Here is a 25,395-nt window from a genome sequence, read left to right on the forward strand (position 1 = left end):
GAGGGGTTTGGGGGGGAGGGATGGGCAAAATGAGTGAAGAGGGTCAACTCTATGGTGATGGATGGTAACTAGACTTGTGGTGGTGATCACTCTGTAGTGTATACAGATGTTGAATTATAATGCTGTACACCTGAAACTCATACGATAAAAAATAATAAAGTCAAACTCATAGAAGCAGAGAGCAGAATGGCGGATGCCGGGGACAGTGGGGGGTGGGTGCTGTGAGGAAATGTTGGTGAAAGGGTACAGAGTTTCAGTTATGCAGGATGAGTAAGTTCTAGAGGTCTAACACAGTACGGTGACTATTACAACACTATATTGTATACGTGAGGGTAGATCTTAAGTGTTCTCACCACACACACACACACACACACAGACACGATGAACTAGATTTTGAATAAATCTTCACTGCCAAAGTAAAAACTTTTCCCTGCACCCCCTGGATCCACTGTATCAGTGAAAATTTTACTTCTCCTTTCATAATAAAAATAATTTTTGTCTGGGGGAAAAAACAAAGAAAGAAAATGGGGAAAACAGGGTAAAGATCAAGCCTTGGAGCAGGAATAAGGATGCAGGTGGCTTTCAAACTATGGAGCCGGAGGTAAAAGACAGAGAGCAAAGCGCAGTTTCCCAGAAGGCAGGTGGCACGTGGGTGGGTGTGGAGCATAGGGAAAGCGTCGAGGCGAAAGGCAGCTCCTGGGGTCTCCTGACTAGTGGTGGGGGCTGGAACCCTAGGGGAGACTTTAAGGGAAGGAATCTAGAGGAAGCAAGCCAGGGAGAGGAGACCCACAAGAATGCCAGGAGGGGAGGTGGGTTTGGGCAAGACCGTCAGCAAATAGGGTGGAGAGGAAAGTGAGGGCAGAGACAACCAAGGTGGCAGGGCCCTGACGTCATAGGTGGCGTGTTGAGGGGCAGGAGGGGGTCGGCTGCCACCAAGGGGTCAACAAGGACGAAGACCATAAAGAAGGCCCTGGATCTGGGAAGGAGGAGGTGAGGACTCCAGGGCAAGAGCAGCACGCGGCCCTGTCCCAGTGCCCGGCACACAGCGAGGGTTTGCCCGGCCCCTGCAGGAGGAGCGCCCCAGCGCCCCTGCCTCTCACATGGCACACTCTGCACCTGGCACCGGCACCCAGGCCACTCACAGATGATGTCGGGAACGTCGATCAAGCTCAGCAGGTCATAGTCGTCACGGAGCTGAGTGTACTTGAGCCGGGACCGCTGGTGTGCCGCAGACAGCACCTCCTGCAGCACCTCGATGTTCCGGAGCTTCTTGCACAGGCTGGCCTCCCTCACGGACTCCTCGTGATGGGTAACAGCTCGGCACAGATGGGACTTGCCTGCCCACAGAAAATCAAGACCACGGGACACATGTCGTAAACTGCAATGTGAGTACCTCAAGGAGAGCCCGAGTGCCCAAGGATTCACCCAGAAAGGTGGACGTTCTCTTTTCTGAAGGATCTGCCTGGATGGCTTCAGTCCCTCTAAATGTGTGTACAATATGCTCACTTGCGTCTATAAAACTTTCATTCAGCAAACATTTACCAAACATTCTAGGCATTAGAGGTAAAGCAATGAACAAAAACTCGCCTCTGCATTCATGGAGTTTACATGCTAGTGGATGAAGACAGATAATTAACAAGCAAAGAAATATGTAATGGGTCGTATGGCTGTAAGGTTCTGGAGAAAAATAAAGCAGAAATAAAAATAGGCAGATGTGGCACGAGAAGATGGGGAAGGGGGAGTCTCCCTTCTATTAAGGGTGATCAGAAAAGGCCTTTTAGAAGGTAACTTTTAAGCGGAGCCCTGAAGGACGTGAGGGAGCAGTCAAGAGGATATCTGACAGAAGAGCGCTCCTAGAAGAACAGCAGCAAGTGCAAAGGCCCTGGGGCAGGAGCATGCCTGCATGTTTAAGGACAACAAGGAACTTGGGAGTTTGGTTGGAGGGAGTGAGGGCTGGAGAGAAGGGTAGGGAATGAGGCCAGAGAGGAACAGCGGCTTGACCATGGCCAGCCTCACAAGTGCAGGTGAGGAATTCTGCTCCACCTCTGGGTGAGATGGGACCACAAGGGCTCCCTGGTCAAAAGCTGGGCAAGCTGTGTGACCTCTCTGGGTCTCTGTTTCCTCAGATGAAAATGGGGAGTCATACCACATGTATCTCATAGGGTTGTGTGAGGTTTAAGCGAGTCAGTGTCTGTTAAGTAAGCACTGCGTAAGCTTGGACCAGGGTGGTAGGTAAGAAGTGGTCAGATGTGGGATATTTTCCTAGGTAGAGCCAAGAGGATTCGCTAATCAAATGCGGGGATGAGAAAGAAAGATGAGGGCGGAGAATGCGTCCAAGGTTTCTGGCCTGCACACCTAGAACGATGGAGCTGCCACCCGAGATGGGCAAAGTGCATGTGTGGGGTGCGGGGGGACAAGATCGGGTGGAGGAAGAATTCAGGTTGGGACATGGAAAGCATACTCACTCTGAGACCTGTTAGAGACCAAACGAGGACAATTCATTACCCGTTCTTAGGTGTGGCCTAAGAAATGCGTCCTTCCAGATTAGCGTGACCAAGGGCCATCCCCTGGACCCCGCTAGGGTGTTGGAAGATTGCCAAAGCTCTGGCTCCATCGTGGGGGCCCTGGTCCCTCGCAGAACCTGTGAGAACACAGCCTCCCGTTGAGGCCAGAGGACTATGCCTCCCGGTTTCTGAATCCAGAGTGGCCACGATGACTCGGGAAGCCCTACTCTCCAGGCCCTGCCCTAGGGACCTGTGCGGAGCTGCTGGTGAGTGGAAGTATCAGATGGGGCACGGGGAGGGAGGGAGCAGGAGAGCCGACACACACCCAGCCGCTGGCGCTGGTGAACGTTTTTCAGCGTGGCCAAGGGCGTCATCCCCTCTGGCATGTGGTCGTAGAGCTGGGACAGGCACTTCTCCTGGTGGTCCTCATCTGAGCCAGGCTTCACTGCGACAAGAACCACAGGATAAATCCCTTCCTGCGGCCGCGGTGCGGGCTCTAGCGGTGGCACCGCAGACCCACTGAGAGATCCCTCTTTCAACCACATCCCCAGGTTCCCTTCTCCAGCTTTACAAGGCACTTGGCATAATAGGTCTCCTCTCCACCCCTGGACATACCCAGGCAATCCAGCCCAAGGTCTCTGTGCAGGGGGCCCGGCACACTCTAGGGGCTCAGGATTTGGCTCCAAGCCCCTGCTCTCTACCTGCTCCCCATCACCCATGAACCTCCAAGCACAGCCCCACCTCAAACCTCTGGGGGGCTCCATGCCTGCACCCTCCCTGGCACGTGTCCCCTCCTGACCTCACCAAACCACCCACTGCTACCTCAACACTTCCGGCCTCTGTTCCCGGGCTCACTCAGATCCTGTTCTCACTCTAGCTGTCCTTTCCCTCCTCGTTCAGCTGGAAAAGTCCTCCTCAGAGTCCCCAGTCTAACTCGAATGGCACTGCCTCTGAGGAACCATCCATGCCTACACCGAGGACTCCAACTGCTGCCTCATTTGTGTTCCTACCACAGTGACTGAAGCACTGTATTTCGGCTGGTTTACATGACTTGTCCTGCCTAACAGACCATAAGATAATACTAGCAGGAGCAGCTGACACTTCCAGAGAGCCCACCATATACAAGGCACTATTTAGCTTTGCATAGAGGCATTTAGTTTTCACAACAGCCTGTGAGATAGGTTCTCTTCGTGTCCCCATTTTACAGATGAGAAAACTGAGGCACAAAGCAGGTAAGTTGCCCAAGATCACCCAGCTAGTAAATGACAGAGCTGAGATACGAACCCAGGCAGTCTTGGCCCCAGAGGTTTTCCTTTTCGTTACTCAGAGGGCTGCCTTGATTAGCACCAATTGCAACGAAAGTCCCACCCAACCTCAGATCAGAGCCAAGACTATGGGGAGGAGGGTGAGGCACTCACTGCAGGCTGAACATTTAAGGAGGTGCCCCAAACTCAGCCATCAAGATATATATGATATTTTAATACAATTTTCTAAATATCAAAATTAATACAAAAATATTCATGATAAACAACCGATCAAAATTTTTTTTTTATTTCAGGTTCCCACGTGGCTCAGTAAGGCACCGTTATTGCTCTGTGTCCTTATTTAAAATTTTAATCACCAAGGATTTTTTTGTCTTAGTTTTGATTCATTTACAATTATAATTTTAAAATATTATCTCAATTACTGAGTTTATCCCCTTAGATTTCGTGCCTGAGGCGAGTGCCTCCCTGGTCTGGTCCTGGCCCTAGATTCCAGGTGAAACATCATCTCCATGAAGCTGTCTGTTCCATCCCAGGCAGAAGGAACGCTACCCCTCTTCCTCCCACAGGAAGGAACCACATAACCCCTAATCCCACCCTGTTGCCTGGGCCAACATGTAATCCCCACCCTCTGCCCCTAGGCTGTGAGCATCTCCCAGGCAGGTAGACAGCTCTCACTCAGCTCAGAATCACCCAGAGGAAGCAAAACCACAGCCCTGACCAAAGCCCAGAGCCCCGAGACGCCAAGCCTTACACTGGTGGTCGATGAGGAGGGTGGCTGTGAAGTAGTGGGCCAGGGCTTCATAGTGGTGGGCCTTCACGCAGGCCAAGCTGGCCCAGGAGTATGGGATGTTCTCCTTCACTGGCTCCTGGTTCATGGCCGTGTACAGCTGCCGATAGACCTCTCCCACCTACAACGGAAAAAATGTTGGGAACGAGGAGGGTGGCACAGGGGCCCTCACGTATCCGGGCTGCAGAAAAAGAGCCCTTTCTTCTGGGCAGCGGCCCCTGCCAGAGGTCGCTCCAGAATCTGGGAGCAACTCCAAGGTCTCCTGGCGCTGTCAGTGTCAGAGTTAACAGGGAGATCAGGCCACTGTCATTATGCTGGTTTTTAGGCTAAGCTGCAGATGGAATCAGTGATCCGTATCTGAAACACCATTACTTGCCAAGAAAATGCAAGCCAGCACTCTGGCCAGCCTGGGCGGGCATGCTGCCCAGGTCATGGGCAAGCTGCCGTGGGAAGCCCCCGCTGCGTCCAGTGGGCCCACACCGGCGAATCCCACTCACTCCAAAAGTCACGGGAAACAACAAGGCTCACCTTGGCAGCCTCCTGAGCCACCTTCACCAGCACGAAGAACTCGTTCTGGATCCCAGACAGGCAGATCTTCTCAAACGTGCTTTCTTGGGCTTGCGCCAGCATCATTTTGACCAGCACACTGAGCATGGCGGGACTCATGTCGTAACTTGGAGTGTGAGTAAACGTCTCTTTCAGGTAGTTTAAAACCCCTACGATTGGAATTGGTTTGCACGTTAGTTGGGGATCATATTTATTTCACCATGCTGCTCAGGAGTATGGAAAATGACAGAAGCAAAAATATAAAACTGGTGTCCTGAAGCATCTTTAGAAAAACCTGATTCTCAATTACCATAAGATCCAGCAATTCTACTCCTAGGTATAACCCCACAGAATTGAAAGCAGAGACTTAAACTGATACTTATACATGAATGCACATGGCAGCATTATTCCCAATAACCGAAAGGCAGAAACAACTCAAATGTCCATCCACAGACATGGGGATACACAAAATGTGGTATATACCTACAACGGAATAGTTCAGCCTTAAAAAGGAAGGCAATTCTGACACACGGTACGACATGGATGAAGACATCACACTAAGTGACATAGGTCCATCACAAGGACCAATGTCGTATGATTCCACTGGGTGAGATGAGGTCTCTGGAGTAGTCAAACTCATAGAGACAAAAAGTAGAATGTTTCCCAGGGGCTGAGGGGAGGGAGGAATGGAGATGTAGTGTTTAATGGGACAGAGTTTCTGTTTGGGATGATAAAAAAGTTCTGGAGATGGAGAGCTGCACAACAATGTGACTGTACTTAATGCCAACGAACAGTAATCCTAAAAATGGTTAAAATGGTAGTTTTGTTATGTATGTTTTACCATAGCTAGAGAACTTTTGTTTTCCAACTCTCTTCCAAAACATTTACGTCTGTATCAAGCAAGGAAACCAGCCTGCTCCCTATCCATTCCTGTCTCACCTGGCACACTTGTGAGAAATTCCATACGTGACTACACATATGATGGGGGTGAAGGTAGAAGGCAGACAGAATGACGGAAGGGGTCTCAGGCGGACATGCTCACACTTAACCCCTGGGTCATTCAGAAATTCCGGGCTTTCCCCCAGGACCTCAAGAAAGATCAACTCAGCCACTCCAGTGGAAATTTTCATGCCGTAGCCCTCAGCTGACTTTTTTATGTGTTAGAAAAGTGTCACAGCATTAAATGACAATCAACCTGGAGCTGAAATAAAATCTCCGGCACAAATCCCATCTGACTGGTTCTTCTGGTGTTGCTGCAAAGCATACACTGCCCTGCAGAAGGAAGGCGACGGCTGCAGGCTGTCTGCTCCTTTCTGGGGTTCGCTCCTACTCTGTTCTCAAGCTTTGTTTTGTCCATATCTCTGGAATCTTAGAGACAGGTCACCAAGCATACCTGCTTCAGAGTCCTCAGAAAGAAAGATGAGCCCAGAAAAGGATTTACAGTGAAAGAAATCAACTCCCACGTGGAATTTCAGTGTCGTTTCCTCCCAAGGGATCAATCATTTTAACCAAGCGATTCCATGATCAGCCAAAATGGCAAAGCCACAGTTCTTCACAGCCTTGCAGAGCAAAGTCAGATACCCCAAAAGTATCTGCCAGGGTAACACTCCGAAACAGAGTGACAAGGACCGGCACAGAAGGAAACCCGCTGTGGAGCCAGCTCAGCGCATCACACGTTGGTCTGTGCTTGTCACTGCTTTTGCCCACTATTCCCTGTGCCGAGACTGCTGGTCACAGGCCCTGCTAGAGGGAAGCGATGCAGGACCCTCGAACACCCATGAGGCAGGCCTGCCCGTTGCACCTCGCCTGGCAGCCCCCAGTCCTCTACAGGCTGGCACTGTCACTTGGTAGGGGGCCGAGAAGAGCAACCTTTGGTGAGCGAGCTTCTCAGAATGAGCATAACAGAAAGGCAAGGGTAGTAATATGCACCAAACAGGCACGTCTGATAAAAGAAAAAAGAAAAAGCCTACATTCCCACCATTTGAGAAAACTTATTCTCTTCTTCGAAACTGTGTTCAAAGAAACAGTCCATTCACTGCCATCTCTGGGGCCACTCGTTTGGAAAAGATTAATCGTTAACTACTGTGTACACAAGCCATATTCAGACAGAAACAGGGTTTGAGCCAATAAGCGATTTTCTTGGTGGGAAGATACACCGGCTCTGGAAACTGGCCTGGCCCTTTCAGGCCTGTGAAGCCAAGTGAGGACCCACGAACCCCCTTCAGCTGGGGTACCAGGGCCACCTGGCAGGGCCAGGGCTCTATCCCGGCAGCCCTCGCAAAGACACACCTGCGGCTCTCTGAAAGGCATCCACTGTGCTCTGCAGCCCAGCTTCTGTCTGTCGATTGCACCGGGTCCCGATCTGTGTGTACAGGGCTCCAATGTTAAACAGAATGCTGGCCTTCTCCAGCAGCAAGTTCTGTTGGCTAACCGGAACCCCCGTGAGGGAGTCATACCTATTTAAAAGAAACGTCTTTTGAGAATATGAATTCCTTGGCTAGCGAGTGCCACCTCTGGGTAAAAATGGACAGAACTTAGTTCTTGAATAAAACTCAAAGATGCACATGCAATGAGGTTTTATTTCCAAGCAAGACGATGGGCCTGATCATACTGAATAAAGACACCCGCAAGCGCAAACTGAAATAGGGATTCTCAACCGGGACGTCCTTCCATAGGTGAACGGATATACAGACTGTGGTACAGCTACACGGTGGAAAATTATGCAGCACTAAAAAGAAATGAGCTATCAAGCCATGAAAAGACATGGAGAAACCTTAAATGCATGTGACTAAGTGAAAGAAGCCAATCTGGAAAGGCTACATACTGTATGATTCCAACTATATGACATTCTGGAAAAGACAAAAAGAATCAGTGGTTGCCAGGACTGGGGGTGGGGAAGGGTGAGGATGCCTAGGTGGAAGGCAGAGGATTGTAGGGTAGTGAAACTGTTCTGTGTATTACTATGATATGATGTGGATACATGTCATTATTACATTTGTCCAAACCCATGGAAGGTAGCCCACCAAGAGTGAACCCTACTGTAAACAACGGATGTTGGGTGACAGTGAGCCAATGTAGGTTCATCAGCTGTAACAAATGGAACACTCTGGTGGGGCGATGTTGACAGTGGCGGAGGTCGTGGGCGTGGGGCGTGGGTGTGCAGTGGCGGAGGTCGTGGGTGTGCATGGAAGGTAGCCCACCAAGAGTGAACCCTACTGTAAACAACGGATGTTGGGTGACAGTGAGCCAATGTAGGTTCATCAGCTGTAACAAATGGAACACTCTGGTGGGGCGATGTTGACAGTGGCGGAGGTCGTGGGTGTGCAGGGGCAGGGGCTATACGGGGACCCTCTACACCTCCCACTCAATTTTACTATGAACCTGAAACTGCTCTAAAAAATACAATGTACTAAAAAAAAAAAAAAAAGAAGAAGGCTTCTCCTAAATGAAATATAGCAAATCCTAACCCTTCATAATTCTTCCTGAAGTCTAAAAGACTCAGGATATGGTTTAAAGTGCACCTATCAACCAGGGGATAGATACGGAGCTTCTTCCTAATTCAACACTAAGGAGAAGTCACATTTGGCCCTTTCACCCACGTGCCGGCAGCTAACACATCTTCAGGAAAAGTCATCCGCCTTTCCTTCCAAAAGGAAGCATGGATAGCCATCTGCTGTGGTGAAATTAAACTCTGAATAGGCCCCTTAGCTACTGGGATTTAATTTCGTTTCACACAGCCCTAAGCAACTCAGAGAAGAGGTATAGCATCTCCAAAATATTTAGACAACACTAATCATGGTAAGTACCAACTCTGGGGAAGAATCCAAGGTTCTGCTTCAGTTTGTAAAATCTGATCTATTTCTGTTCGCTGCCCTTGTCACTGGGACAAAACCTGATTCCCACTCCCATGCCATCTGGGACAAGAATCTTGTTTCTTGTTAGTTCCACCTCAGAGCCCCAGTGTTTCCCCCGCGATAAAACGAGCATGAAAAAAAATGCCTCTTCTCCTCGGCTCACTTGCTCTGAGAAGCAAGAAGCCATGGTCCGTTGGAGCCTTTTCCCCCTGGATCCCCTTCACAAATAAACACTGGTCTATCTACATGTCTCCTGTATTAATGGGACAGTTAGAAAGAGGAGGCCACAGTGCAGAGGAGCCTCCGTGGGACAGAGGCTCCCAGCGGTGGCCAGAGTGGGAAAGCCCCAGCCCAGGCACGTACCAGGTAAACAGGATCCCCATTTGTCGGGTGGGTGGGAAGAATCGGCTCTCAACAAACCCCAGCTGGATGAAGTAACTCATCAGCAGCTCGACCCCAGCCTCATCTCGGCTGGGCGTCCGACAGGCCTGAAAGGAAAGGAACCACTGAGGGGGTGAGGGGGTGACCGGGTGAGCATAGTGCAGACAGCCAGGCAGGGAAGATGCTCACACACGCTATTTCTCTGGAGCCTAGGCCCCAGTGCTGGTATCATGAACTCTAGGAGAGATGGGCAAGGCTGGAGTGAACTCATGAGTCCTGGAACCCAGCCCCAGACATGTATGTCTGTCCCCTCTGTGGTCTTCTTATGTGGCAAGTTGAATGGACGATTCTGACAGTTCCTCCCTACCACCTCCGACCACCAGCGATTCTACAAGGCTTCAGATGAAATAATGGGATCATCTGAAGACTCATCAAGCTCTAGTAGCCGCCCTCCTCACCCTGCCGCACACAGGAACATACTTGTCTCAGATCCATAAGATCTGCTATTTCATCTTCATAGAGGTAGCTATCTTCACTGTAATGTTCCAGGATAAAATCCTGTAAGAAAAATGAGATACTGTAAGGTGTGACTCAAAACCGTAAACAGGTAAAACAGTAATGTCTAAGGTCCCCCCCTTTAAAAATACATGTAGAGGGACTTCCCTGGTAGCGCACTGGTTAAGAATCTGCCTGACAATGCAGGGGACATGGGTTCGAGCCCTGGTCCGGGAAGATCCCACATGCAGCGGAGCAACTAAGCCCGTGCGCCACAACTACTGAGCCTGCGCTCTAGAGCCCGCGAGCCACAACTACTGAAGCCTGCGTGCCTAGAGCCCGTGCTCCACAACAAGAAGCCACTGCAATGAGAAGCCCGCGCACCGCAACGAAGAGTAGCCCCTGCTCGCCACAACTAGAAAGCCTGCGCGCAGCAACGAAGACCCAACGCAGCCAAAAATAAATAAATAAATGTTTCTTTAAAAAAAAAAAATACATGTAGAATTCATAAAAACTTATGGGAGAGTGTACACTGCAGTGATTTTCTAAGTGGTGGGATTTATTTTCTTAATTTTATTTATGTATATTTAAAATTTTTGTTTTTGTTGCTTCAGTAAAAAGGGAAGTTGAAGTTATTTTTTATTTAAAAATGGGGACTTCCCTGGTGGTCCAGTGGTTAAGACTTCGCCTTCCAGTGCAGGCAGTGCGGGTTCCATCCCTGGTCAGGGAGTTAAGATCCCACATGCCTAGCGGCCAAAAAACCGACACATAAAACAAAAGCAATATTGTAACAAATTCAGTAAAGACCTTAAAAACCATCAAAAACAAAATCTTAAAAAAAAAGTGTCTTGGCAGCACAGTTAAATGACTTGCAGAAGTGACTATAAGTTCAATAATTCTAGCAAACATCACAGATATTCAGGGGCTTAGACCTTCGTCCTTTGGGCACAGGGTCTTCCTGGCAGAAGGAACTCATGTCTGGGGACTGTTACGAGGATGCTACCCTCAGGGTCTGTGATGGGAACCTTTGTGAGAGCAGCTCCGTGCACTTCCACAAACAAAGCACCCCTGTGAGACCTCCAACGGGGTCCAGCGTTTCATGACCACTTGGTGAGTTCATTCGGTCATAAGATACATTGACGAACACCTGCTATGTGCCAGGCACTGTTCACAGTGCTGGGGCTACTTCAGTGAACAAAACGAAGATCTTGCCCCATGGAGCTTATAATCTCACAAGGGAGCACAGACATTAAGTAACAGGCACAACAAATAGATAAATTATATCATATATTAGGAGGAGGCAAGTATTACAGGAAAAAATAGGATGAGTATAATGGGTATGGAGAATGGATTCTTGCATAACATCCTCCGTAAGTGCTGGCTCTCCCTGGCTGCAAAAAGTTGAGGAGAGAGATTGTTCATTACATTTTCCCAAGTGTCTGTTGAGTATTCTTTTTACACGCTTTCTACATTAAAGACCCTTCTGCTTTTTATATGTTCAATGAATACCTACACATACACCCATATACTCTCCACTTACAAAAATGGGACTGTACTGAATGAATATACAACATTGCTTTGCTTTTTTTTTCTTTTTTTTTTTTTGGCTGCACCATGAGGCATGCAGGATCTTAGTTCCCCAACCAGGGATCAAACCTGCGCCCCCTGCAGTGGAAGCGCGGAGTCTTAACCAGTGGACCAGGGGGGAAGTCACTGAAATGGTTTTCAAATATAATTATGTTATTAGTGACATTAAGTATGGTGAGTATGATCTGGGGGACAAAGCTCCTCTAGGGCTTCTCTGATGACATCCCTGAGAGCAGCGACTTTTTTTTTTTTTTTTTTTTTTTGCGGTACATGGGCCTCTCACTGTTGTGGCCTCTCCCGTTGCGGAGCACAGGCTCCGGACGCGCAGGCTCAGCGGCCATGGCTCACGGGCCCAGCCGCTCTGCGACATGTGGGATCTTCCCGGACCAGGGGCACGAACCCGCGTCCCCTGCATCGGCAGGTGGACTCTCAACCACTGCGCCACCAGGGAAGCCCTAAGGGAAGAACTCTTATAGTGATGTGGGCAGGGTTATGGGAAACCATAGGATTGTGCAGGACCTCCAGAGCCATTAGAACCACAGAGTTGAAGGGTCAAGGGGGAGAAGGAGCTACGGGAACCTGGAGAGATGGCTGCCTGAAGTGAGCATCCAACAGCCACGAGGACCTTCCCTGCTGGGGGGGATAAAAGGTACCCAGCTGAGGGAGCTGAGGAGTTAAAAACCCCTACTTCCTTCTCTTCCCATCCTCTTATCTCCTGCTGATGCTACTCCCCCTCAGACACACCCAATAGAAAGCCACAGAGCAGGGTAGAGGAGGGCTGAGGGGGAGGGAGGGGCATGCAGTGCAATGGACAGTATCCAGCACCACAGATGGATCTTTTTTTTTTTTTTTTTGTATTTATTTATTTTTGGCTGCGTTGGGTCTTCCTTGCTGCGTGTGGGCTTCCTCTAGTTGCGGCGAGCAGGGGCTACTCTTTGTTGTGGTGTGTGGGCTTGCAGTGGCTTCTCTTGTTGTGGAGCATGGGCTCTAGGCGCACAGGCTTCAGTAGTTGTGGCACGCAGGCTCAGTAGTTGTGGCTCGCTGGCTCTAGAGCACAGGCTCAGTAGTTGTGGTGCACGGGCTTAGTTGCTCCGTGGCATGTGGGATCTTCCCGGACCAGGGATCGAACCCGTGTCCCCTGCACTGGCAGGCGGATTCTTAACCACTGCACCACCAGGGAAGCCTCACAGATGGATTCTTTATACATAGTTCAGGAGAAACTGGCTACCCATTTTTTGGTGAAAATAAAAAGAGTACTACACCTCATTTTTTTTACACACAAATTCCTGATTGATTAAAGATCTAATGTTAAAAAATTTTAAAGCACTGGAAGAAACTATAGCAAAATATTTATGTCTTCTTGATGTGGAGAATGCCTTTCTGAACATGTTATCAAGGAAGAATTGTTAAGGGAAGAACTGTTAAGCTTAACAACACAAAATCTGTTTGAAAAAAAAAAAGATGTACTTTTTAAACTGGTATTGCTTGTAAAACAAGTTAAAGGAGAGAACCTACTGGGAGAAATATTTGTAACATACATAACCAAGCATTACTCTCCTTCATATGTAAAAGAACTCTTAAAAGCAACTCTACGGTAAAGCAGACAAAGGACAGAAATAGGTATTTCCAAAAGGACACGTGTGAAGGACAAATAAACAAAAGCGGGAACTCTAGTACTGATCAAAGAATGCAAACTGTCATGGTATCATTTTTGCCTGACCTCACAAAATCAAAATGATAAGCGATACCCAATGTAAGCGGTCATACACTGTGGGAATGTAAGGCAGGACCACTTACTTCTGGTGCGTAATTAGGTAACATGTATCTTTTTCTTTTTTTTTTTTTTTTGGCTGTGCTGCATGTGGGATCTTAGTTCCCTGACAATGGATCGAACCAGTGCCCCCCTGCAGTGGAAACACAGAGTCTTAACCACTGGACCGCCAGGGAAATCCCTAACATGTATCTTTAACCTACCAAATCCTCATCCAGAAATTTATCCAAAGGGAATATTCAGCAAAGTGTGCAAACGTGCTCAGAGAGCTGCTGACAACAGTATTTGAAAGCTGCCTTAAGAATGAAATTGGGACTTCCCTGGTGGCACAGTCGATAAGACTCTGCACTCCCAATGCAGGGGGCCCGGGTTCAATCCCTGGTCAGGGAATTAGATCCCACATGCATGTTGCAACTAAGGGTATGCATGCCACAACTAAGGAGCCAGCGAGCTGCAACTAAGGAGCCGGTGAGCCACAACAAAGGAGCCTGTGAGCCGCAACTAAGACCCAGCACAACCAAATAAATAAATAAATATTTTTAAAAAGGAATGAAATTAATAGTTACCTTATTTAGCACCTACTACCAGAATACACCATGCTAAGACTGAACAGATCACAGGAGTCTCACAGCCTCCTAAGGCAGGCCCCTGATCAGAGGACAAGATCGGGTGCTCACAGATTAAGTACTGAGCAAGTTACATAGCTCAGTGGGGAGACGGGGGGCGGGGGAGGGAGGTGTGTGGCTGTGACGGATCTTTACATGTCTTGATATTTTCTGAATGTTTTGCAATACTGTTCTCAGTAGGAAAAATAAATTAATAAAGACATATTTAAAAGCAAAACAAAACGTGAATTCTCTGAAAGGGAATTGATTTCGATCGTGTTTTTTTGTGAAGTCATTTTAAAGTCCATTTATTTAAAACAGAAAAAAATCAGACCATGAAGCTTCAATGACCATTATACATCCCATGGATACACAGATCTGAAAGACAACTTGAATTGCCCTAATTCAGTCGCCAAACTACTTCTGTGGCACCTGTCTGTGTTACTGTCAAGGACAAATGTGGAAGGAAAAACAGAACATCCCCCAAACATTCTCATTTTTGTATGACTGACATTTGTAGAGTCCTTTTTAGGCTAAAATGACATGGCTGGAAGCCTCAGCTGAATGGCACTTGGCCATACCCACAACGTGTGAGTTTTTTCCCCCACTGGCTTTAACGTGAATTCAGCACATGACATGTTTGGATCTTACAGATGCCCATGAAATTTCCAAGTTTCTCCAAGAGTCTACCTTTTAAATGCCTGTGTTCTTTATTTTTATCTTTATGTTTTGGTAACCTTTACAATTCCTTCCAAACTCAGACATTTTGTGGTTCTAAGTATGTCTTTTTTGTGTTGTTTCATTGAAACATAGTTGACTACAGTTCTATGCTAGCTTCACATGTATTACATATGATTTGACATTTGCATACATTATGAAATGATCACTACAGCAAGTCTAGTAAGCATCTATCACCAAAGTTATTACAGTATTAGTGACCATATTCCTTAGGCTGTATATTATAACTCCCTGGCTTACTTATTATATAACTGCAAGTTTGTACCTCTTAATCTTCTTCACCTACTCCACACCCCCAAATGCCTGCATTCCTGCAGCTCTGGCACCAAGCAACAAACTAAATCTTAAAAGAAACTATTCTACAAAAGCAACTAAAACATTTCCACAGACATAAGCATTGTCTGGAGTCTCACAGACCTGTGGCAAGTGTCACATCTAAAAGTTCAGGGGACCTGTGAAAAGCTGCCATATAGCTCTGGATTGTTTCCTACCCAGAAAATAAAATCCTTGACAATCCTGCATCCAGGAAGACTACCGATGTCCCTTCTTAAACTCCAAAATAAACCCCAGACTCACAGGGCCCGGGACCTGGATTTAAACAAGCAGCAGTCCACAAGGCCATGAGTGAAAGGGCTTATATGTCAAGGGACTCACGCAGTCTCTGATTGAGCTTGGAGGTCAAGTGCAAAGGCTTCTGAAGCATTAACCAACTGCTTTTTAAAAGGACAAATTGTGTAGGGCCCAAAATGCCATATCATCATTTTTTTCTTTTCTAAATTAAAAGCAGTCCGAGATGAGTCAACTAGCAGGATTACTGTGAAAAGAAACAAAATTCTCTGAAGCATTTTTCACGACGCTGGGATTCATTCCTATACACCATGCCTGTGCTGGAAAGCTCAGAGACAGGCACTACCTTCCACCTCATCGCCACTTTCTCCTCCTAAATGGAAGTTTGAGGTGAGTCAGTAAAACTCAGAATGATGGATGTGGGGCAAGGAGGAAGAGGAAAGCATTCCAGGCACCGGGAGGCCTCTCCTGGCCCCAAGGCATCTCTGGGCGGCTCCATCAAAACACATCTTCCACTTCCCACCTGGATCCCCTACTGAACCACGGGATCCAAAGGCAGGGCCTGTGACCTCAACAGCACCCTGCACAGTGACAGACACAGATGGGCCTACAAGTAACGCTGCTTGCCAGGGACACACTGGCTAAGGGGAGGCCAGATACCGTTCACTTTAAAGATGTGAAGTGTGCGGTGTGTGAATTATATCTCAAGAAGGTTGTTATTGGAAGGAAAAAAAAAAAAAAGATGGAAGGAAAGAAGGGAGGGAGGGAGAAAGAGGGGGAGACAGAAAGAAAAGAGAAGGTAGACATCCAGGAATTAGGGAGCAGCGGGATCCATAAACTCTAGCTATTCAAGTATTTACTTTGTTTTGGTGTTTTTTTGGTTTTTTTGTTTTTGTTTTTTGGCCAAGCTGCGTGGCTCGTGGGATCTTAGTTCCCCGACCAGGGATTCCACCCGGGCCCCGACAGTGAAAGTGCCAAGCCCTAACCACTGGACCGCCAGGAAATTCCCTGATTTACTTTGAAATGTATCAAAAAATAAAATGGATTGATGTATAGATTCAGGGATGCATAAATGGACGAATACGTGATAAAGTTACTACAGCAAAATGTTCACGCGAGAACCTAGGTAGTGAGTATACAGGGATTCACTGTCAAATTCTTTCGGTTTTTCTATTTTCACAATAAAATGTTGAGGGACAAAAACTTTGGCTATGCTTCCAAAAACGTGGCCTAAATCGGTTATATACCCGCTTTGACCTGGGGTGGACTGGCCCGGGTTTCCAACCCCTTCCCCAGAAGCCTCAGTGACCAGATGAAAGGGAGCATCTGAAAGGACGGGACAGGCTCTGAGGGGGCTCAAGGCCACCCTGCAGAAATCAACTGACACTGGCACATTGAGCCTAAGGCCACTCTCAAGGGATACACAACTTCTACACTTCCCTTTTAAACAGTGAGTCCAGTGCCCCTCGCTTTGAGATTCACCTTGAGAACGACTGAAAAGTCAACGTCCTTGGTTTCCTTCAGGCCAAGCGGAATCAGGGGAATCGTAAATGCCTCCCTAGAAGGAACACAGCAAGGTACATGAACATCCGTATCCCGGCCACTTTGCACCCCCCGGCCTTCCCCCAGCAGCCCAGCTCAGGTCCCCACCCGCTCTCCCCCGTCAAGCTAGCACGCACCAGTTCATTTTCCATAAAGACCACTTGGGTCACGTCCCCATCTCTGTTCCAAAACTGGTCCCAGTCCCCGGCAACTTTTAAACGACCCAGCCTAACACATGAGGCCCCTACCAGCTCCACCCTGATTTAGCCCTCCAATCGCTACACTTCTTTGAGTAACTGTGCTGAGAACCTATTGTGCACCCGGGGCTGTGCCTGGTGTGCCCACTGCTCCACCGTCTGGAGCATCTCCACCAGCTCCACCCAACCCCATCCCCCTCCGCCTCTCCTCACTGCAGCGGGTCCCATCTCCCCTGCAGCCCTCCAACTCTGGGCTCTCAAGGGCCTCCTCCTATACGGTGTATCCCTCTAGGCATCCCATCCCCAGCACAGGGAAGGCCTTGAAGGCAGGGGCCCCATCTGACACCTAAGCGCACCTGGCTCCCAGCCCTGGGTGAGACCCTGACCGGCTGTTTCCCCTCCACCTCCTCTCCCCGCACTCACCAGTTGGTTACCCAACAGGTCGCCCTGGGAGTGGCCTTAGGGGCAGAGCTAACAGGAAGTGAATGGGGCTCAGCTATGTTTTGCAAACAGGGATTTCGCTCCCAGACCTGTAACAGGAGACCTCCTGGGGTTGCTCAGCCCAGCCTGGGGAGGAGGCCAGGAATGCAGGCAGGGTGAGTGGACAATAGGCTGTAAGCTGAAGCTGCCTCTGTGGGGGACAGAAAACAACAGGGCTAAGCTGAAAGCAGGCGAGCCCCAGCGGGGTGTAGAGCTTCCCCAAAGCCCTTTCCTGAGGGAAAGCTGGATCCTGCTAGAAGGAGATGAAGACAGGCTGTGCTGCCCTCCTCTGGGCCCCAGCGTGCTCCTGGTCTGACCCCGACGGGGCTGGCTCTCCCTGTGACTGTCCAGGAGCAGCCAGCGTCCCAAAGCCTCCGGGCCAGGGCGCCCCGCCCTCCACCTTGTGCTAATATAACTTTTTCCGTAACTTCCGGCTTCCCTGTGTTTTCTCATCTGCACAATGAGATTGTTTCTTCCCTGCCTACCTCATAGAAATGTTTAAAAATCAACCGTGCTGAGAAAAAAACAATCTGCTTTGAAAACAGGAAGAGCGGCTGATGGAAATGCAAGGTGTCATTATGCATCTGCACATCTCTCTCCCCTCTTCCCAATGCACAGGGGACCGGCCGGACACTTTAGAGCCGCACCGTGGTCACACAGGGGCCTTAACTGCATGTCTCTGGGGAACACCCTCGTGATGGACAGCCCTGTGCTTCTGTATGGTGAGGGGGAATATGAAACATCCTACATTTATCACCAAAGTTTGGCCCGGCCTTGCCTCCTGGAGGAACTTAGACCTTTGGGCAAAACACTGGAATTTAATACCAGAGCATAGGCTGGGGGGAGCTGTGCATTGACTGTTCTGATTAGGTGTCAGACTGCACTGGGAGCCCACAGGTAAGCGAGGCAGGACACATGGGCTGGCTCAGGGACAGTCACCAAAGGAGAAGAGGTTTCACACGTGACTCAGAAAAACACCTCGGGGACAGTGCAGAGGACTGGGGACAATCAGGAAAAGTACATTCCAAAGGTGACTCAAGGTTCCCCAACATTTTCATTCTGCTAATCCAGGGAATTATTTTCTGACTGGGTTTCCCCTGGGACTCCCTTATCTTTTGAGAAGTACCACTTCCCCACACAGAAAAGTATGTAAACTGTTCTTTAGAGCTCAAAGTTTTTTCTTTTGTTTACGGCTGCCCCACGTGGCATGTGGGATCTTAGTTCCCTGCCAGGGATCGATCCCACGCCACCTGCGTTGGAAGCACAGAGCCTTAACCACTGGACCACCAAGGAAGTCCCCTCAAAGTTATTTCTTCTTAAAGATGGACTTTTCTTTCCAAGATAGCTCACCTTGGGGTGAAAGACTCTCTGAGCTTTTCTGAAGGTCACACCTCAACGTTTGGTCTCCTATAAACACTCCCTGAGGGATGCTTCTGAATTAGAACATTTGTTTCTCCAATATTTAATGGGGGACATTTCCAAAGTGTCTCAGTCATACTGTCTCCTCAGGGAACTTGCAAAGGTCTCATAATCTTTGATATAAAAGGCAGTTTTTATGTTTTTGTACTCTTTTCAACAGAATGACCCAGAGTCAGACCGTGTGCTGAGGCTGATGGAAGAAGGCAGGGCTTCCTGGGACCCATCTGGCAGGCTGGCTCTCAGAGCTAACCACAGCCGCCCTTCCAAGGCATCTTTATGACAGAGCCACCACCCAGGCCACCTGAGAGACGCCATCTCCCGGCCTGGACCCAGCCACATAGCTCTCCAGTAAAACTATGTCCCGTGTGTCCCCAGGACAAATAAATGCCTTCTTGTCCAACTGGCCAGGTATTTCCAATAAACTCCATGGGTTCATCCCTTTAATTCCTACACCTTGCTCAACCCCAAATTGGATCAAAGTGGGGTCTGCCACACCCTCAGGCCTATCTGTGCACCATCCCTGATGCAGGCATGTTCCAAGGCTCAGGAAGTATCCAACAGAAGTGTTGCCCCCACTTACTCTGTGCTCTGATAGACTCCCACCGAGATGTTGAGCCCCTCCAGCTCTTCCTTCAGCATTTGCAGGTCTGAGTTCAAGAAGCTCAGTTCCAGGCGCACCTGCTCCCGTACCTTTTGGTTCGTGGCTGCTCTGTTCAAAGAGAGCGGGGAGAGAAGCATCCTCAGCAAGCATCCCAGCTGCCGGGCGAGCAGATACCCCAACCCTTGTCCCCATAGGGAAGTTCTGAGGGTCTGCCTGCAGACGGAGGAGCCATATGTGATCAGATAAGGTGTCTCAGGGATGCTGGGCACCTGCCCCATGTTGAGCCACACCTGCCAATAAATGGACCTAGGGTATAGCCAATGACACTGAGCTGCCTGACACGAATGCTAAGACCACTCTGTAAGAATTAGCCTTGAGAAGAGAAAAAGGAGTTGCTCCTAGTCACCCATAAGAGACCATAAATTTCCCCCCTAAAAGGAAATGGATGAGAAATAGAGGAGGAGGTAACACTCCCCAGTTCATCCTATGAGGCCAATATCACCCGATCCAAAACCAGAGGAAGACACCACAAGAAAACAAAATAACCAATCAATATGCTTCATGAATACATATGCAAAGATCCTCCATAAAATATGAGCAACCTGAATCTAGCAACATATACAAAGGATTATACATCACGACCAAGCGGGATTTATCCCAGGAATGCAAGGTTGGCTTAATATCCGAAAATCAATTAATGTAACATACTATATCAACAGAATAAGGGACAAAAAATAGTCATCTCAACAGATGCAGGAATAAAAGCATGTGATAAAGTCCAACACAGATTTATGATAAAAACCCATAACAAGGGGCTTCCCTGGTGGCGCAGTGGTTGAGAGTCCGCCTGCCGATGCAGGGGACACGGGTTCGTGCCCCGGTCCGGGAAGATCCCACATGCCACGAAGCAGCTGGGCCCGTGAGCCATGGCCTCTGAGCCTGCGCGTCTGGAGCCTGTGCTCCGCAACGGGAGAGGCCACAACAGTGAGAGGCCCGCGTACCGCGAAAATATAAAATAAAATAAAATAAATCCATAACAAGCTAGGAATAAAAGATAATTTACAAAACTTGATAAAGGGCATCTACAAAAACCCACAGCTAACATCATACTTAATGGTGAAAGATTGATGCTTTCCTCCTTATGATCAGGAACAAGGCAAAGATGTCCATTTATGCCACTTCTAATCAACACCATACTGGAGGTTCAAGCCAGCAGCAATAAAATAAAGAAAGAAATGAAAGGCATCTAGACTGAAAGGAAGAAGTAAAACTGTCTTTATTCACAGCTGTCATAATCTTGCATGTATAAAATCCCCAGGCATCCACAAAACAAATACTGGAACTAATAAATTTAGTTAGGTCACAGGATACAATTCAAAATATACAAATCAATTTTTTTTCTATATACTAGCAATGAGCAATCTTGAAATGAAATTAAATTAAATTAATGACATTTCACTCAAAATAGTATCAGAAAGATTAAAATACTTAGGAATAAAATTAAGAAAAGAAGCACAAGACTTGTACACTGAAAACTTCAAAACACTGCTGTGATATTTAATGGAGAGACATTTCATGTTTTTGGATTGGAAGACTCACTATTGTCAAGATGTCAATTCTCTCCAATTGATCTATCAATTCAAAGCAATTCCAATCAAAACGCTAGTAAGCTTTTTAGTAGAAATTGACAAACTGAGCCTAAAATTTATACGGAAATGCAAAGGGCCTAGAAGGGCCAAAGAAGTTCGAAAAAGAACAAAGTTAGAGGATTTATGCTATCTGATTTTAAAACTTACTATAAAGCCTCAGTAATCAAGATGTGGTATTGGCATAAGGAAAGGTAATGGAACTGAACAGAATCCAGAAATACATCCTTACGTTTATGGTGAATTGCTTTTGACAAAGGTGACAAGAAAATTCAAGGGGGAAAAAGTCTTTCTGACAAATGATGCTGAAGCAATTGGACATCCCTAGGCATGTCAGTGTCCCCAAGACCACCGCCAGGCTCAGTGATTTATTAGGAGAACTTGCAGGATACAGGACTCAGGATGTAGTTGTACGCATTGCTCTGATTTATTACAGCAAAAGGACACAAAGCAAAATCAGCTAAGGGAAAGGTGCATGGGGTGAAGTCTGAAGGAAACCAGGCACAGGCGCTAAGCGTCCTCTCTCCCAAAGGAGTCACACAGGACATGCTTAATTCCTTCAGCAAACGGTTGTGACAACGCACGTGAAAATGCTATCTTCCAAGGAAGCTCACTGGGGTTTTTACTGGGGGCTGGTCAGGTAGACGCCTCTGCCTAGCATGTTCCAAAATTCAAGACTCCTAGAAGGAAAGCGGTATGCAATATAAACCACATTGTTTGTGCAAATAGTTTAAGTATAGCGAGCGCCTCTTATCAGTTCTGGGAACGGTGGGAACTCTCCTGAAATCTAAGTTTCCAGATACCAGCCAAACATCAACCTTGCAAGCAGGGCTTTCTAAGGATAGCCGTCTCAGGCCGGCTATGATAACTCTTTTCTGCACAATAGGCAAAAAATAAATCTCAATCTAAATTTTACACCAAACCAAATATTAAGTCAAAATAGATCAGAGACCTCAGTAAAAGAGCAAAAACTCCAAAACTTCTAGAAGAAAATCTTCTTGAGTTTGACAAAGTATTCTTAGCTACACACCAAAAGCACAATCCATAAAAGAAGCAACTGAGGGCTTCCCTGGTGGCGCAGTGGTTAAGAATCCACTTGCCAGTGCAGGGGACACAGGTTAAATCTCTGCTCCGGGAAGATCCCACATGCTGTGGAGCAGCTAAGTCCGTGTGTCACAACTACTAAGCCTGTGCTCTAGAGCCCACAAGCCACAACTACTGAGCCCGTGTGCCACAACTACTGAAGCCTGCATGCCCTAGAGCCCACGTGCCACAACTACTGAGCCCACGTGCTGCAACTACTGAAGCCTGCGCACTCTAGGGCCTGCGTGCCGCTACTACTGAGCCTGCTTGCTGCAACTACTGAAGCCTGCGTGCCTAGAGCCCATGCTCCGCAACAAGAGAAGTCACCACAATGAGAAACCAGTGCACTGCAACAAAGAGTAGCCCCCGTTCGCCGCAACTAGAGAAACCCTGTGCACAGCAACGAAGACCCAACGCAGCCAAAAAAAAATAGAAAATAAAAAGTAAATAAACTGCACATAAAGAAAAAAAAGAAATCGATTAACTGGACTCGTCAAATTTAAAAACTTCTGTGCTCCAGAAGATACCATCTAAATAAAACAATGAAAAAAGACAGACTGGGAGAAAATATTTGCAAATTATATATCTGATAAAGAATTTGTATCCAGAATATATAAAGAGTTCTGTTAATTAAATAACAAAAAGACCACTCAATTTTTTTTAATGGGCAAAAGATTTTTTTTAGTTGATTATAATTGACATACAACATTATACTAGTTTCAGGTACACAACGTAATAATTCTATATTTGTATATTTTCAAAATGATCACCACAATAAGTCTATTTGCCATGGGTTACCATACTTAGTTACAGAATTTTTTTCTTGTGATGAGAACTTTTAAGATCTACTCTCGTAGCAACTTTCAAACATACAGTACAGTATTATTAACGATAGTCACCATGCTGTACATCACATTCCCATGACTTATTTTATAACTGGAAATTTGTACCTTTTGACCACATTCATCATTTCATCTCCCCTGCAGCCCCCACCTCTGGCAACCACCCATCTGTTCTCTGTATCTATGAGCTTGGGGGTTTTTGTTTGGTTTGTTTTTTTATTATTTTTTTAAATATTTATTTATTTATTTATCTGGCTGTGCCAGGTCTCAGTTGCGGCACACGGGATCTCTTAATTGTGGCACGCAGGATCTTTAGTTGTGGCATGCAAACTCCTAGTTGCGGCATGTGGGATCCAGTTCCCTGACCAGGGATCGAACCTGGGCCCCCTGAATTGGGAGCATGGAGTCTCAGCCACTGGACCACCAGGTAAGTCCCTAGGAGTTTTTGTTTGTTTTGTTTTAGATTCCACATATAAGTGAGATCACATAGTATTTGTCTTTGTCTGACTTACTTCACTTAGCATAGTGCCCTCAAGGTCCATTCATGTTGCTGCAAATGGCAAGATTTCATTCTTTTTTATGGCTAAGTAATATTCCATGGTGTATGTGTTTGTGTGTGTGTGTATCACATTTTCTTTATCCATTCATCCATTGATGGACACTTAGGTTGTTTCCATATCTTGGCTACTGTAAATAAAGCTGCAATGAACATAGGGGTACATATATCTTTTCAAATTAGTGTTTTTGTGTTCTTCAGATAAATACCCAGAAGTGGAGTACATAGGTCATGTGGCAATTCTATTCTTAATATTTGAGGAATCTCAATACTGTTTTCCATAGTGGCTGTACCAACTTACAGACCCACCAACGCTGTAGGAGTGTTGGGATTGTTTTCTTAATTTATCTTTCTGATAGTTTATTATTAGTGTATAGAAATGCAACTGATTTCTGTATATTGATTTTGTATCCTGCAACTTTACTGAATTCATAAAATGGGCCAAAGATTTGAATAAACATTTTACTAAAGAAGTTCTATGAATGGCTAATAAGCGCACATGAAAAGATGCTCAAAGTCTTTAGTCAACAGGGAAACGCGTGTTAAAACCATAATAAGATACCAATACACAGCTACTAGATTGGCTATGATAAAGAAGACAAACAATAACAAGTGTTAGTGAGGATGTATAGAGAAACTAGAACCCTCATGCACTGCTGAATGTAAATGACATAGCCACTTGGGAAGACAGCTGGGTAGTTTCAAAAAATGTTAAAACATAAACTTAGCATACAACCAAGTAATTGCACTCCTAGGAATCTATATGAAAGAAATGAAAACATATGTCCAAACCAAGACAAGAGTGTGAATGTTTATAGTAGTATTATTCCTAATAGCCCCCAAAGTAGAAAGAATCCAGATATCTAACTGGCAAATGGATAAGCAAAATGTGCTATATCCGTTGAATGGAATAGTGTTAAGCAGGATGGAGAAACAAACTACCCAAATTCTCAAAGCAGGGGTTCTGCCACCTACTCGAAGACCTTACAGGTGCTAGCTGGAGATCGAGTTCAGTCACCAGTAGCCAATAACTTCATCAATTATGCCCCGGTAATGAAGTAATGCAACCTCCATTAAACCCCTAAGTGATGGGGAACTTCCAGGTTGGAGAACACATCGAAGGGCAGGGAAGGAGGCCTGCCTGCAGAGGGGATGGTGGCTCCTCTCCCTCCTCGGCCTGTGGATCTCTTCCACCTGGCTGTTCCTGAGCTGTATCCTTTAAAAATAAACCCCAGTAAAAACCCAGTTCTAAGCCAGGTCTTGCTGAGCACATTTCGTTGAACCATTTTGGCAAGTCCTCAGCCATGGCTCAGGCCAGGTACCAGAACTGTCCTCATCCGTGAAATGCGTCACCAGCCAAGAGCTCCAGCCAGCCAGAGAGACAGTACCTGACTACCTTCTCCTCCTCAGCTGATGAAAATCCATCTACCTGTCATTGGCCAGCTTTGCTCACCACCTGTCCACCTTTCCTCCAGACAGCAAAGCGCTAAACCACTTCCCCTGCAGTCGGCCCTCTCCCCTGGGGCTTCCCCTGCCTTGCACACATTTGGGCCCATCAGTTTCTCTCCGTGGTGCATATATATTCCCTTCTCTCTCTCTCTCTCCCTCTCTCCCCCTCCCTTGCTTCAGCTCGTTCTCCATGACCAACCAACGAGCTTATGCCCCCTCAGAAAGAGCAGCTGTGGCCTGGCTGCAGATAGCGTGGCACTTGCCCTCTCACTGCCCAGTAAGTTTTCACACATGCACGTTTGGACTCCCCAGCCAGGCAAGGAGATATTGGAAGCTCAGTTGGTGAATGTCATTGGGTTGGGAATTTTTTTTGGAGAAGGGCACGATCACCAGTAAGAAATGCATTTATATCACAGCACGGTACACACATACACCTCCCGCCCCCAAAAACAAAAGTCTCACAAAACCATACTCTGCCAT

General features: G+C 47.2%; 1 protein-coding gene across 3 annotated transcripts in view; it reads right to left on the bottom strand.

Annotated features, from left to right (window-relative positions):
* Window positions 1-25,395, bottom strand: part of RHPN2 (rhophilin Rho GTPase binding protein 2) — a 57,125-nt gene that overhangs the window by 9,466 nt on the left and 22,264 nt on the right. For 2 of the 3 annotated variants that reach the window (XM_082862350.1, XM_082862352.1), the window contains exons 3-11: window positions 19,319-19,447; window positions 16,583-16,658; window positions 9,818-9,895; window positions 9,320-9,444; window positions 7,392-7,558; window positions 5,085-5,272; window positions 4,521-4,677; window positions 2,830-2,949; window positions 1,143-1,337 (exon numbers count right to left, since the gene is read on the bottom strand). In XM_082862350.1, the coding sequence (XP_082718476.1) occupies window positions 1,143-1,337; window positions 2,830-2,949; window positions 4,521-4,677; window positions 5,085-5,272; window positions 7,392-7,558; window positions 9,320-9,444; window positions 9,818-9,895; window positions 16,583-16,658; window positions 19,319-19,447 (1,235 nt within the window). The remainder of the gene's footprint in view (window positions 1-1,142; window positions 1,338-2,829; window positions 2,950-4,520; window positions 4,678-5,084; window positions 5,273-7,391; window positions 7,559-9,319; window positions 9,445-9,817; window positions 9,896-16,582; window positions 16,659-19,318; window positions 19,448-25,395) is intronic. The other variant, XM_082862351.1, reaches the window with a different exon arrangement.

This window comes from Leucopleurus acutus (assembly GCF_964270905.1).
Source record: "Leucopleurus acutus genome assembly, chromosome: 20".
Classification (NCBI taxonomy): Eukaryota; Metazoa; Chordata; class Mammalia; order Artiodactyla; family Delphinidae; genus Leucopleurus; species Leucopleurus acutus.